The 15,791-nt window shown below is 38.9% G+C and overlaps 1 protein-coding gene across 1 annotated transcript in view; it reads left to right on the plus strand.

Moving 5' to 3' along the window:
* The window catches only part of cbl (Cbl proto-oncogene, E3 ubiquitin protein ligase), a 37,848-nt gene that overhangs the window by 9,650 nt on the left and 12,407 nt on the right, over positions 1-15,791 (plus strand). Inside the window, exons 3-4 of the mRNA XM_074678965.1 lie at positions 11,233-11,379; positions 12,272-12,428. Of these exons, the coding sequence (XP_074535066.1) occupies positions 11,233-11,379; positions 12,272-12,428 (304 nt within the window). The remainder of the gene's footprint in view (positions 1-11,232; positions 11,380-12,271; positions 12,429-15,791) is intronic.

A 15,791-nucleotide genomic window follows, 5' to 3' on the forward strand; every position in this document is an offset into this window, starting at 1 on the left:
CCCAAGTGTGAAAAGCTTTTCCTTTTTTTCTGCTCTGAATAAACTCATGACTAAAGCATAGGGCACTATAATCCCAACCAGATTAGTCTGTGAAAAGGCTCGCTCACGTTTGGCCAGAGTCAGAGCAGAAACGATTTGTTAATTCATCTGTGAATTTATCAAAACCAAAAGATTTTAAAACTTGTGTAATAATGGGTTCAGTCCTTGCTCAACAAAAACAACGTGCTGCTGCTTCCTTCTTCAGTGTGACTGTGTCCGCTGTCTGTTTCATATTGACACCTCATTTTGGAAGTTAAAGTGGACATTTTTTCAAGTTTTTTAACATCTTCTGATCCATCAACTGATGAACCAACAGTTTCCTAATCAGCTACTCCAATCAATCATTCATTTGAGCTTCAAATCTAGATGCTATCAATGCAAGCATCGGCTACAGGAAGTCGTGAGTTTTCACTGTGTTCTCTATATTCTAAGGTTTAGGTTCAGTTAAACATGTTTAAGGAGGGGTGGCGTCACGTCCTGGGTCCCATCTTGATTCCGACACCGTTTCCTGTCCTTAGCCAGTGTTTGAACTCACTTCTGGTGAGATCAGACAGACCCTGCGTGGAGTAATACAGCTGAGGGTTTGATCAATGTGCCCTCAGACACATGTGGGAGGGGGTCAAAGATCTTTACTGACTGGATGCTGCTTTGACCTCTCAGTGAGACTCTGTTTGATTGTCTTCCTGGGCTGCTCTGCCTTTGTATCCTGACCACTGTACATAGGTCCTGCCGGTTACAGGAAGTGGTGGGTTGATGGGTTGCAGGGTGATGCAACTGCACCGTGGGACGAGCTGCACTACAGAAAACGATGGACCTGAGAGCTAAAATATGTTGTTTAGATTAGCTGTAGTGCATGGATTAAGTTTTTGTCTTCTGTTATGTATGTACATCTATGGCTGGTTGATTTGGTGGTATTTTAAAGACCTTTAGAATGATGAGAAAAATTACGTGGTGGTTAAACTGATACAATACGTGTGGTGACATGACTTCTTCATGACATAGATGTGATGTTTTGATTCTTCGGTTTTGGTTGGCAAAGCTAGATCTCTAAAATGTCATACGGAGCTCAATGAGTATATTTTTTTACTGCTTCCTGACATTTTAAAGACTTTTATGATAGATTATTGTTGTTTGCTGACTTACACGTGTAGTGAACAGTTAAATCCACACATTGTTCAGTCATGCACTTCACTGCTACCACTTCAAATCCTTCATCATTTTAACCGTCTCTTACATGATCTGTTTGTCATATCCTTTGTACGATAGAAAATACATTCCAGACATGCCTCAGTGATATATTTACAATAGGTGGTAGAAACTACTTCCTGTCGCTTTTGCTCATTCAGCCTTTTAACAGCAGGATCTCAGCTCAGCTTTACTGGCAGGTGCCTTTGTCTTTGAACTCGTCATGACATCCATCATATCCTGGTGTTTGAATAGATTCCTGATTTACTGCTCTATAAATATACTTACTTATCAAGTTAAGAGCCGTGTGTTAACTGCAAAACAAACTTGTAACTAGGGATGGGTACGAGTAATCGAGTAATTGAGTAATCGAGTACTCGAGTACTCGAATACTCGTCACTAATCCCATTATTCGAATAACATTTTGTTATTCGCACACCCGTGCAAGTGCTGCTTTTGGTGACATGACTTAAACACACACAGCTTCACGTGTGACCCAGCGTTTTGTTTTTGCCTAACCGAAGCTTCTAGATAGGAGAATTTTTAACAGGATGGCAACTTACGACTTCTCAACTGTTTTACGGCTGCCCTCTAGGAACATGTTATTACACCGAAAGCAAAAGCACAACAAGTGCTACATTTTAGACTTGTTGAGTTAATGTCCAGTGCAAGATATATGCGTTAAACTTACATGCGATATAATAACTAGTTTGGTGCTTAACCACATGGGCGTCAGTTGCTAGCCCTGTTAGCACGTCGTTTTGACGAAACCACGGCAGAGAAGATTTGCTTGCTAATAACCGGAGGTGAGCTCACAATAAGTTTTGTTGAAAGTGGAGGCTTCAGAGAGCTGATGGCGTTGGTCAAGCGGGAGTACATGCCCCCGCCACAGGGAACATCTATGAGAATGGAAAAGATGTTTGTAGTGACTTTATTTATGGGGGGTCCATGTCCAATGAACCCAATTTTGTCAATAGTTAAAATAAAAATAAACATAATCTGCGAGTATTCGAATATTCGTTCATTAGGTATTTAGAATATTCAATTACAGGAATTACTGTAAATTCCCATCCCTACTTGTAACCAACATTAATCATTGATCATATTTCTCACACCAAAGTGATGAATTGAAGAAACATCCAGAAACAGTTGTTGCCAAAAAATAAAAATAGGGCTCTAAAAGCAAGTTTTTTTCGGTGATGGGGATCTAAGACTGTTAAAATGACACCACTAGTGTTCACTGACTGTGGGCGAAAGACATTTGGGACAAGAGTCAAACTATGAAATCAAAATAATGATCAAAAACTTCTCTTCAGTGAGTCCTAATGATGCAGATTAATGACCATGTGTTTATTCTGAAGTTTACTTTTGATAAGTTGCATGTGACGTCATGAATGACAGCTCTGTTTACAAATACGGTGTTGCTGCAGTATTATGTACTAAAAATGATCAGTTGTGGAAGAAGGTGTAGAAAATATTACCTACACTACCACCACAGTCATTGTACTTTCCACCGCTACTTGTGGACTTGAAGTCTTTGGCGTTTCACCAGAAAGTTCAATGCTAGTTTTGGTTCACAGTAAGGAAGTGACGTCAGCCTCCTACTTTTACCAGCCTGGTCGCGCTGCACTTGTCCTGTAAGTGTCAGCACACTATGTCAGCGCCCAGAGAGGCAATCTTTTGACTTCATATCTCACAATGAGGCTAAAATAAGGACACGCTGTCCATTCTATATACAGTCAGTGGTTGGGTCAGGTTCTCAGGTCTGCTGTGCCTTTCGATCCACACCAGTTACAGTTTGCTTTTGCTGCTTTGTCACCTTACCTGATAGTCTGTTCATCTCTGCTTTAAGATTTTCCTCTCACTTTTATGTTTTGTTGCTCATGTCACATCTGGCTTATGCTTTCTGTCTTAGACTGAAAGATTGAAGCATGAAATCCATTGTGTAGCAGTTCACAGCGACACTGTGCGTCAGTGCCATCAATGATTGATGTAGTCAAGCCTGTGTGTGCAGAGAACAACTTGTCATTGTATGGTTCAGTACCTCTGGTATTTGCAAATGTCATTTGCACCCATTCCTATTTTGGTTCACCTACAGAGGCCTGTCCTGAAATATGACTTCCTATTTTCTGTAAAGATACTTGACATCCACGTGTAACAAAGGTTTGTCTCTCACAGCACAGCCTTTCACTTTGTCTATCACAAACATCTCATCACTGCAGCGACAGCGCTGCTGGAACAGGCCTGGAAGTATTACTAGTTGGAGCTGTGAGGAAATGTATTGAGTCTGACCCCTTACATGCTACAGTCTGCATGAAAATATCTGTCGTTCTAGGTTTGTGGCTCGCTTCTGATGTAACTTTAGTTGAACTTCTGTAACTAAAACTTGTTTTGAAAATCTAAATTCAGTCAGAGTTTGTCTGATGTGATGGATAAATATTATCAGGTTCTGCTGAGCCAAGAGTTCAGGAAATCTTTAAGTTTCCCTACAGATGGTTGGTTTTTGTGTTCAAACTATCTTGGGCTGCAGCTATCGAATATTTTAGTATTCGATTATTCCACTGAAAATCCCATCGATTAATCGAGTAATTGGATAAAATACATTTTTGTTTAGTTAGCAGTTATTTTTCAAATGAAAATGTTTCTCTTTTAGAAATATAATTTTTGGATACAACATTTCAATAAGAGCACTTGCTTTGGTAGCTCCAAAATTTGTAAACACACTTTGACACATTTTTTGTGCCTTGGACATCTCATCAAATGTTTCGTAGAATGACCCATTAGTCTCCAAACTCCAGAAAAGAAGCTAGATTTGTTGCTAGTTCCTATTTTCTATAAGAAGTAGCTTGAGGGGTCTTAAAACTCTCTTAATATGGCCTCAGCTCTATTTGAAATACCACTCTTTGATCTTTTTTAAAATTAAACAATTCCTTGAGGCAGAGAAAATTACTCAAATATTTTTTGTAATCGAGTATCTCGAATCATTCGAGGAATCATTTCAGCTCTAAAACTATCTAAATGACAAAAAAGCTGAGGAGTAAAAATGATTTACATATATTTTCCAGAACAACCTAATGTTTGTAAGTCTCACACTTGACAAATAAATCCCTTTAAAGATAGATAGTCTCAGAATATTAAACAGGATATGTGTTGCCTTATTTAGTGCGTATTCACCTCAACAGGGTAAAGACCTCATACACACTCATCGTGTGAGTAAACTGGATTTTGGTTTCAGTGTTTTTTTCTCACAGTGATTCACTACAGCACTGTGCTCATGGTGCTGTTTCACACCACTGCTTTTCTGTGCTGTGCTCACTCCCTTATTCCTCTGAGCATGCTGGAGTTTATGGCTCATATCTTTCTGCAGAAAAAAAGAACAGGAATTAAGAGAAGCGAAGGTTTTGCCTCTCTCAGTAGCAGCACAGTAGGGAGTCCTCACAGCTTTAGTCGCGATAGAGTTGGGCGTAAAGTAAGGAAAGCTTTTAGTGGTAAGCCTCGCAGCCAAACGTCTCTCGGTGCAGGGAATGGAAAACACAGTTCACATTTACGGCTGCGGGTGTTTCAGCTTCAATTACATTTGCCAACTCTTGTAGCTTGAGGCTCCATGAGCAGATATATGCACATACACAGACACACAAATAGCAGAGCATCATGGTTATTTATGTCACTGCGGTATCCGTGAGCAGCCGACTCATGTTGTCCTCACACCATTAGATTATGGTGATTAGCATGACGCAACCCACTTGCTTGTCTGCCCTGCAGGGTACAACAAGCACTTGCTGTTTATGCACACAGAGATAAATGAGCTCAGATATGCACCAAGATACGTTTGTTCAACCGTGCAGATTGGACTAAACTGTAGTGATTTCTGTTGTTTTTGTCCCCGACATAATGTTTCAGTTACAGTCATCCATCCAGCTAACTCTAGAGATCAAAGAGATTAGATATCAATAACTGTGTGCAACGAAGCCGTTAAACAATATTGTGTGCCCGCACTTGTGTGGTGTGTGTTTTTGTGTGTGTGCCTATGTGAGTTTTGTGTGTGTTATGTGGTGTCAAGCCTGTTTCCTGAACGAGATCTGGACTGAAGCCAGTTCCGGAGAGTTAAATTTAAAAAGTGATGACTACAGAAATCTGTGAGCCAGAATTTCAACCACACTCTTCGCTGTGTTTCCCTTTCCAACTACTACACTTATTTTTGATTTTTGTGTCTTTTTTTTGCGTAGGCATTCACCACATAATTTAATTCAGTATCTAAAACAGTGTTCACTCTGACTGTCTGAAACAGGCTCTCCCTTTCACATGGCCTGTATCCTCATATAAACAAACACCACAGCAGTTTCAATCATACTGCAAAGGTTTAAGGATGGGGTTAATATGACCTGTGCCTGTATTAGTGCGTCTTGCATGTGACTGGAACCTGGTAGATAAAAGTCAGACTTGTGGTTCTGATGCAGTGGAAGTCTCACCTTGTTGCCTGTAGTAGCTGCTCCTTCAATCAATCAATCAATCAATCATTTAGAATTTATTTATATAGCACTTTTCATACAAATAAAATGTAGCACAAAGTGCTTTACAAACAGACAAATGAATTAAATGAAGGAATTGTAACCCAAACCCACTCCACCCAGCCCCGGAACCCACCCACACAGCAATCCACACGCTGCGCCGATAAAAAGCAACATAGATAAAAGACAATAATACAGCACACTGCTGTACCCAGTACTACTTAGGAAACGCTGTCTTAAAGGTTTAAAAATGAGAAAACACTGGAGGTTAGGTTAAAAGTATGAAATTAAATAGATCATAAAATAAAATAAGAAAATGATTTTTAAAAATTAAGAATAAAAAATACTTGAAATTACATTGAAATATAAATATATATATATATATATATATATATATATATATATATATATATATATATATATATATATAATGATAAATAAATGAGGAATAAAACAGAAAAACTAGAGAAAAAAATAAGGAAAAAAGAAAAGATTTTAAAAAGAAAAGATAAAAAATAAGACAAGATTAAATAATAAAAAGTGGTCTGTACTTAAAATAAATAAAACACTAAAAGGTAATTCATGTAAAAGCTCGACTAAAAAGGTAGGTTTTGAGTTTGTTTTTAAACATATACTTTTTTCAGACATGTACAGTTTGCCATCTTAGCTCAGGTTGACTGTACATCCCCTCCTGCCTGGGCAGGTCCTCCTTTTATGGCATAAAATTATTTCTGGGAGGATTTTATAAAATTCCTTAAAATGTCCGGGTTTTGCTGAGTTTGTTCTACAGACTATTAATATCTTAAATAAAGTGCTGCACTGGGCCACTGCAATTAGTCCAACACCTGTCAAGATGCTAACTATGTACGCCACATGCGTCATGACGCGAAAGACCGAGTTCACTCCTCCTCTCAGATCAAAACAGCAAAAATGCTGTGACTGTGCTGTGCTCCCAGACAGAAAAAAAAGAAAAGGAGAAGGCTACTTCTCGTTTTCTTTCTCTTTATTTTTAGGCTGTTATTTATATTTTTACATTAGCCCAAATAAAACAAGAAAAGATTACCTCTGTTTTTTTCTTTCTTTTTGTTTACAAAAAAAAACACCTGGAAGATTTTTCCCTTTTTTTAACTAAAAGTATGAGGCATTATTTATATTTGGAAAAGAGAAATATATTTTTAGCAATGAGATGCCTGTCTTTTTCTTTTTCTTGAACCTCGTTTTAAGGCATTTTTTATGTTTGCGTTTAGAAAAGGGCTGTTTTAAATAAAAGTATGGGTTATGAAGCGTCTTTGTTGGCTTTGATGATCTTCGAGTATTTTTGCAGTATCTCCAAGAAGGGTGTCCTCTTTGGGTTTTCATAAACCTTTTTAAATCATTTTAATATTCAAAACAATTCACATGCCGAAACTTATTTTTACAGATATGTCTTTGCAATTTAAAATCCTGTGTCCTTTAGGGATTTCACAAATGAAATAAAGAAGCAATCCCCACATCAGAGTGGTCCAAAGGATGACAAATGGGATTTTTTTCAGTGCATAGTTGTCCTCATAAAAGCGTTTTGTTTCTCTTTGTTGATGATGCACACTGTGGAAAATAACGTGTTAACTTTGTTGCAGGCTTCAGTTTGTTTGATGTGGTTTCCCTTTAAGCCTGGAGCAGAAAAGATAATACAGCTGCATGATGATATTACAGCTACTTGTTACTCTTGCCAATCCAGACAGGCTCTTATTCTGTAAGCTTGACCCTGGCTGGCTGTGCTGTGGTGTATTAGCGCAGTGCGGTGCTGGCTGGCTAGCTGCACTACTTTATCACAACCAGCAGGAAACAGGAAGGGAGCAGCCAGCTGCAAGGTCAGAGGTCAAGCTATAGCATGAGGGGGATGGTGGACAAAAACCCAGTGTTCAGAAAGAGGTTTGGCTCGTTTCTGTAGTGGCGGTTAAGAAAGAGAGAGAAAGAAAACACTCCAGATATATGTCAATCCTGAGCAAATCAGCAAGCCATTCTGTGTGTGTCTGGAGCCCACTGACTCTGCATTGTCTGGGTTGGCACAGCAGCTTAAATAGCAGCAACAGTTGTAGAGAACTGGCTACTGCCCAGGTCACACACACACACACACACACACACACACACACACACACACACACACACACACACACACACACACACACACACACACACACACACACACACACTGCACTCACAGTACAGAGATGTTATTGTAGGATAAAGGTAGAGACAGAAATAAGTTCAACATGCAAAATCACATTTTGCTACTCCATAATTAACTGCTTCACTTAAAGCTGTGGCTAAATTTATGAGTGTATGAAAGTTTCTAAGTCACATTTAACCTTCTTTAAAATCTTTCTCTTTCACAAAAACTCAACAAAGTCTCTTTCACTGTGCAGATCTCGTGCTAGAGACAGCTGTGCCACCCCGTGAGCTTGATGCCAGTCAGACCAGTGTCCACTTTCACACTCAATCTTTCTCTCTGTCGCCGATACCCTTCGGATGTCTTTGCAGACTTGCTCTGTGTGTGTGTGTGTGCATGTCTGTGTGTGTAATGTTTGACAGGGAAGTGTACACGTCATTACTCATGAAGCTTCCTGTGCTTTTGCAGGTATGATGGTCTATCATCCTCTGCGTTAACAGCTACACTCTGTGTAGCAATGCAGGCTAGATTCTGAGAGTCTTATAACGGAAAAAAGCAAGGCTTTTACCTCTGATCATCCATTGGTGGTCAAAGTAAAAAAATATACATATGTATAGAAACCTTATTGACCTCAGTTTGTGAATTTATACACACAGTACCCCAAAAAATAAAGAGGAAATCTTCCAACTCTGCTGTTTGGTTCCACAACACAATGCTAACATTTATGATTGAGATTAATAGAAGTTTGAGCCGGCTCAGGAATAAAGAGCATCCGTTTTTACATTTTACTAATTTTTGTTTATACATTTTTAGACGGAGCGTATTTGCCCTTGGTTTGTACTCTAAATGAAAACTTTGATATCCATACTCCCGTCAGATCACATTTCAGTGCAAAATTTTGCCGTGGAAAATGTGACCACTAGTTCAAATCTTCAAACATATTAGCATTTTCTGGAGAATTGGAAATCAAATTTAATAGTGGATTTGAGGTTTTCATAAGTTTAAGGTTTCAAATAACTGCGATGAATGTGTCAAGTAGGAAGATGAGGAGGGAGAATAAGGGGTTTCATAAGACGGTGAGCATGAGCGGAGGTTGTAGTAGCTTTGATGAAAGCACAGGGAAGAGAGAGGCTGACAGCAGAATGGATGAGACTGAAGCTTTAAGGCTCAGTAGGCCAGTGGGGTTAGGAGGCAGGAGAAACAGAGGAGGACCTCCTGCTGAGATGCTTGTTGCTGAATAAAAAGACACAGACATGCAGAGTCACAATCGGCTGCCTTCCCTGAGATGACACTAAAAAGAAGAGACGTTCCCTACTGCGTCTGCACGAGCTCCTCGGGGAGTACTTGAAGGTCTCATTTTCCACATTGCATCACTGATGAGGGGTGGCCTTGACTTCAAAGACACCCAGTCTACATCTGGCTTCAAGTCCCGCGCTGAAGATTTGAAGTGGGCAGAGCAGTTCAAAAGACGAGACACCCAGCTACTAGAGTGTTCACTATTTGAGGATCATTTACTGCTGAGAGGGTATAAATAAAACACTTTATGGCAGTTTGTGAGCGCTGCATTTTCTCTTTCAGATTCTTGTCTGCTCTCTCTGAAGTAAACTATCACCCTAATAAGGGCCCGTCTATTTTGGCAGCTTCTCAACATACACTAATCTTATTCATCCATCCTCAGTGACTGTCCTGCTTCCTCATTCACTCTCTCCCCTCCCCCTCCCTCTCTTCACTCACAGGCTGTGTAGTGTAGTGCAGGGCAGCTGCAGTGTAGCCATGCTTTCATTGCTGTCTCTCTTGTGCATGTCAATTCAGCCTGCCCAACAGCTAAGTACAATCTCCCTCTGTGTCGCCTCGTAAATCATGGCTTTCTCAGCATAACAAACATAATGCTGTGATGGGGTGCAGGGGGTCTGGTGACAGTGAGGGGCTTCATTCTAACATTTCCTCGTCTCTCGCTTTTGTGTCCTCTGCTGTCACTTTTTTATCTCCTAGTCCTCTCCCTCATCTGTGCTTCGAACAGCTCTTTGTATCTGGTATCAGATCTTCATACAAACATGTCTTTTCTCTGACATCTCACTCTGTGTTTGCATGTATGTTTGTGAGCACTGCTGTGCTGCTTCTCCGGACCTGTGGCTATTTCTGGATTGGAGAGGCAGCTAGGGACAATTCTCAGCTGGAGAAAAACACAAAGCAGAAACATGGCCTTGAGTGCTTCAGTAATTCAAATCTAATCCCCATCTTTGAACAGCCATCAGAATAATTCCATGTTCCTGATATGATAACCTGTTATGTGTTAGAAATGTTTTGAGTAAAGAGACAAGTATGAAGTAATTACACTGATGACTCACACTACAGGACCTGAAGCCTGAGCTGGGTGTCATCCCTGTCCTAAGACGAGATTTTAAATATCAGACTTTTTTTCTTCTTGGGGTGAAGAGTCTGGTAGTAAATCTAACAAGTATCATTAACCCTGGCAGTAAGATGTGCAGAGACAATCGTCCAACTTAAAAAAAAAATGAACTAAAAAAACAGAAAGGATGTAGTCAGACTTCATGCACACCATATGAAAGTATTTTCAACTCTTAAGTTGATCCAAATTTAAAGTAGGAACACAGTCAGTTGTGTTTATTATCCGTCATTGAATTAAGGTGGTGCACATTTCTGGGTTTGAGGCAAAGATCTGATATGAAACTCAAAGGATTTGCTTTCATCTCTGCCCCATTTTCAAAGTTCAAAAAAAACTCAGGACCTAAATATGTGACACTTGTTTGTAGGAAAGCATATTTAGAAAGACTGTTTTAGCATAAGTGTCAGCCACGTCACATCACTGCAGCTCTTTTTTAATTGCCACAGAGGGCTAAGCAAAAACAGAATGCTGAACAGGCTACTTCCAACAGCTGACAGGGGAAATTGCAGATTGATGCACAGACTGTATTAATGACAAAAATAGACGCACATGACGGAAAAGGTCAAGTGAAAATATGATGCTGTGACTGTGCCTTGTATTTTTAATCAGAAAAGTACAATTTGAAGTGATTGGAAGCATCTAGAAGGACGGATTTGAAAAAATTGTTATGACATATTTCTGAGTATGTTTAATGTTCTGTATTTAATGCTTTTTTGAACTGTTTCTTCAGCTATAGTTAGGTTTTTTTTTTTTTACCCATGGGTCATTTTTTGGTGTTCTGTTTAACTTTGCAGGTGGCGTTACCAGCACACAATCAAGCTCGATATAACTCAGTGGTTTCATAGACGTTTAGTCATGTATTATAAACAATCTGCATCTGACACCTTGACCGCAGAGCAACGCTAAAAACATTCTCACCATTTTTTCTTCTGCTGCGTTCACAGGCGAAACCTCACCAAACTGTCGTTGATCTTCAGCCACATGCTGGCTGAGCTGAAGGCCATCTTCCCCAGTGGTCTGTTTCAGGGTGACAACTTCCGCATCACGAAGGCTGACGCGGCAGAGTTCTGGAGACGCGCCTTTACGGACAAGTGAGTCAGAATTAATCACTACTTAAGTGACCTCAATAGTTTCAAACTGGGTCTTACAGAGTTGCAATAAAGTTACTTATTTAGCATGTAAAATGGCTAGTATAAAAATAAATTTGTATTTGATATTAACACTCATTACTTTTGGATTCACAACTACAATAAAACATTTTAACAGTGCTCGAAGAGGAAGTGTTTTACTCATTTTCAATTTTTATTTTTTCTGATAATACTGTGGTAGCTTTGTGTGATTTAAAGCTCAACAAACTATTTATCTCAGATTGTCTTTGAAACAGTCATTTCAGCCTTTATCTGATCTTCTTTATTAAAGCTACTGTCAATCCAAGTCTCTCTCCTCTCCAGAAGCCTCCACTACTGTTGCCATGCTACACTGTCGTGTTTTTTTTTTTTTCTATTAAAAATATCAAATTGTGATTGATATGGCCATGTGTTTTGAACCCATAATCTGACTCATAATGTTTGCAAAGCCCATCTATTGGAAAAATGTGTACTTTATACAATTCAGACCTTTAGCATGAACTTTGACAAATGCTGCTCTGAGTTCAAAGATGAGTATCTGTGTGCAGAATTAGCTCCCTGAAAAAAAGTCACTCACGGTTCGTATTTAGATTCACTAACCCTCTATATTGGTGCACTAAAGTGTGCTGTACACAAATAGCATTTCTTTTTACCACATGTGAATCATTTTTCTCCCTTTTCTAGAAATGCATTTCATATCTGGTCTTTAGATTATTTATGGTGCACAAAAAACACATGTAACCACTGCACCTAGCTGCTCGAGACTACAAAAACTGACTTCAATGTAAGAGTCTATTTTTTTGATAGAAGGAAAAATGGTTTGTTTGTTTGTTTGACTTGGTTTTGTGTATTACAGGACCATTGTGCCTTGGAAGATGTTCCGTCAGTCTCTCCACGAGTTTCATCCCATTAGCTCTGGACTGGAGGCCATGGCTCTGAAGTCCACCATAGACCTCACCTGCAACGACTATATCTCTGTGTTTGAGTTTGACATCTTTACCAGGCTATTCCAGGTAGGAACCGCACGCAGCTGTTTATCAAGCTGTGAGACAGCTCATGAAGGCAGAGGAAGAAAAGTCAGAGGCTCAGGGTCAGTCATAGCTGTTTGTTATCATTAGTGTAGGAATTTAACTTTATCAACTATTACCAAAACTTGCAGCCTTACTCACGGACTGTGATGAGCTTTATTCTGCGTAGTGCATATCATCTAGTCAAGCAGTGACTTTGTTCTCTTCCTGTGGTGGCTGTTGTTCATACTAGGCTAGAAAGGTTTATTTTTGTTTTGCCTGCATCAAATTCCTTCTCGATGACTGTATTTGTTATATGAACTCCCTTAAGGTTTAATTTGAATGAACAGCTAGGATGAAAGTCAGTGGAATACCTTCTTTGATGGGAATTTATCAAAACATGCACTGTGCTGCTCGAGTGTTTTGATACGATGCCAATTTATGAGCTGCTTTTTCTCCTTTCTGTTATAACTTAACTAACTGAAATCCATAGACCAAACTAACTTTTTATATCACTATTCGTGGTGGTGATACAGGTGCCTCAGAGCCATTTTCAAATCTGTCTTCCTCTTTAGCATAGAGTAACCCAGCGAGAGATCAGGCACCATAAAGAGGTAGAAAGGACAAAGTAATTGGGAAAGCAAAGGTTATGCTGCTCATAATCAAAGCTTTTTGCACAGTGATTGTCGTAGCTTCAAACAAAAACGTGAAACATATTCAACTGTGTGATACAATGACCCATCCTACTTTTCTGAACATTTGATGCACAGGGTGGTAGTAAAAAAAAATGTACGGAGCAGTAAATGTCTTCCATCCCATCTGTGACATTAAATCAGCTTCTTTTTGCTGGACACAGATAGGGTTAGTGAAGCTTAAACAGATTAGACGTTTCCTATGACACTCCCTCGTATACATGCCCAACTCAAAATGTCCTCAAACCTAGAAGAGGAAGTGAGCTTGAGGCCATTTTGTGCTCTGGCCTGACATGCAATAGCTGAGCATAAGCTGCTGTTCTTTGTTACAGTGAAAAGACCTTCAAATGTTTCATATTATATCTTTAGGCAGACAAACGTGTTGCTGATTGTACATCAGTTACTGCATGACATTTGTTGCTCTGTTCAGTTTACCTTAAACAAAGCAGACATATTGATGTCCTAAAAATGTGAAGCATGCCGTGGATTGCTTACTGTTTTTGGGCAGATGATAAAAAGGCACTGATATATATAAATGTAAAACTTTAGAGTTTAAAATGTTGCGTAACATCATCATATCATCTAATTTTAATGCAGATCTGTCCTCTTAGCTACATGTGGAGAGGATGATGCTTAAAGTGTAGTGAGCTGTAGACTCAGAGTGGCTCTGCAGGAAGCGCTACAGGGTGACACCTGTAGCACCAGATTTCTAATTTTCCCATTAAAAGTAATTAACATGATTTAATATTGAAATGAAAAGAAAATTGATGCACATCAGTATTGCCTAACTCTGGCATGTCTCAGTTTGCTTTGATAGTGTTCAGGGGTTTTTTGGCATCAATTTTCAACACACAAAATATAGAAATACATGTATTATAACTGTTGTCAATAACTGCCTCCAGACCTGGGTTTTACTAAATGCTGAAGTTGTGGTGATGTCGGACACTCTTACAAAGTTTGTCTCAAGCCTTTCAAAACCTGATAAACAGGACTTTCTCCGGCTTCTTTCTAAACATTTGTTCCAAAAGTCTTGGCTAACAAACTTCCCCCTGTACAAAATTGCTTCAGTATCACTATTGAGTATAAAATTTAGCTTGAAAACATTTAAAGTTATACAATATATTTAGTTTTTATCTGGGTTATGTAAGTCAAGGAATAATAATGAGTGTAAAGAAATAAAGAATAAAGAAATTCCCCAAAATAGCTTCAAGAAAGAGTTCTGTGACCACAGATCAGCACAGCGATGCATGGTGCGGGCAGGATCAGCTGTGACTTAGCACCATTACAGTAATCAAAGCTGAAGCGTTCTTAATGCTCGGCTGCACACAAGTAGACCTCGGTGTAAATATTAACAGATGCATTTGCTCTGACCGAGAACAACACCTGTGCTGAGCACAGGAAAGTTTAAAGGGAAAAGACCCAGGCCAGTATTAAGTTGTCTGATGATAAAGTTAAAGAAGGCTTGTAACATAAAATCACTTTTATTTATGCAGCACTTCACACATAACACAGTTGATCCATTCATTCATTCAAACCTTAATTAATTCTTGAAAAACACATTTAGGTTACCCTCATTTTCAATGTCGAGATCATAGACTTTGTATGAAAAAATATTAAAAACAACACACATAAATCAAATAAAAACACAAAACAATCACAGCTAAAGTGCGATGAACTCTGAGAAGTAATCAACATTTTAAACTCTGTAAGAGAGGGGAATGCTGTTATTTTTAAAGTTTTTTGGAGTGTATTCCAAGAGTTGCAGGCATCAAATAAAAATGCAGATTTGCTGAGTTTAGCGTAGATTCGAGGGACTTTAAAATTTAGTGGGTCAGATGAACAAGTCATGTAGGACCCTTCATAAAACTCTAACAGGATTGAGAGGTTGGGAAGTAGTTTTTTAGTAAGGGCTTTAAAAAAAAAAACTGTGTTTGTTCTCTGATGAGGATAATTCCTCATCAAGCCATACTCAAAGATATTTAAACTCTGAAACTCTTGAGTTATGATCCATTAGAGGTAGGTAGTTGTATTATCTTAGAGTTTTGTTTTACTTGAGTTAAGTACAATTTTTAGTTTTCTAAACACTTAAAAGTTGTTCAATGCAAGTTGCATGTTGTTTATGGCCGACTTAACAGTATCTGCAATACAACAAACAATAGTATCATCTGCGTAAAGATGTGCCTGACAGTTTTTTAAAGTGGAAACAACGTCATTAATATACACAGTGAAAAGCATAGAGCCCACAACCGACCCCTGTGGTACACCCCTATCAGTTGTCAAAAATCTGATTTGGCCTGACCCACTTTAACATACTGAGATCTCTCAAGAGAATTGTCCTAAAAAAGTACACGAAGCCTCATCCAGACCAATACTTGATGGTTTTTGTTGTACCAGGAAGTGGTCAACTGTTTTAAAAGCTTTTTTAAAGACCTATAAAATAAAGAGCAGCACAATGTTGCCTCTTGTTCAATGCAGATATTATGCCATTGGTAACTAATGCAATGGCTGAAACTGTGCTATAATTCTGTCTGAAGCCAGACTGATGTGGGTCGAGGATTGAGTGATCTGAAAGAAAGGACTTGAGTTGATTATTGACCAGGGATTCCAAGACTTTTGATAAACAGGGTAATTTGGAGATTGGGTGGTAGTTGTTTAAATCTTCCCTGTCACCACCTGT

Source organism: Halichoeres trimaculatus, unplaced genomic scaffold (assembly GCF_033239565.1).
Source record: "Halichoeres trimaculatus isolate MK-OKI-2021-1 unplaced genomic scaffold, fHalTri1.1 fHalTri1_scaffold_9, whole genome shotgun sequence".
NCBI lineage: Eukaryota > Metazoa > Chordata > Actinopteri > Labriformes > Labridae > Halichoeres > Halichoeres trimaculatus.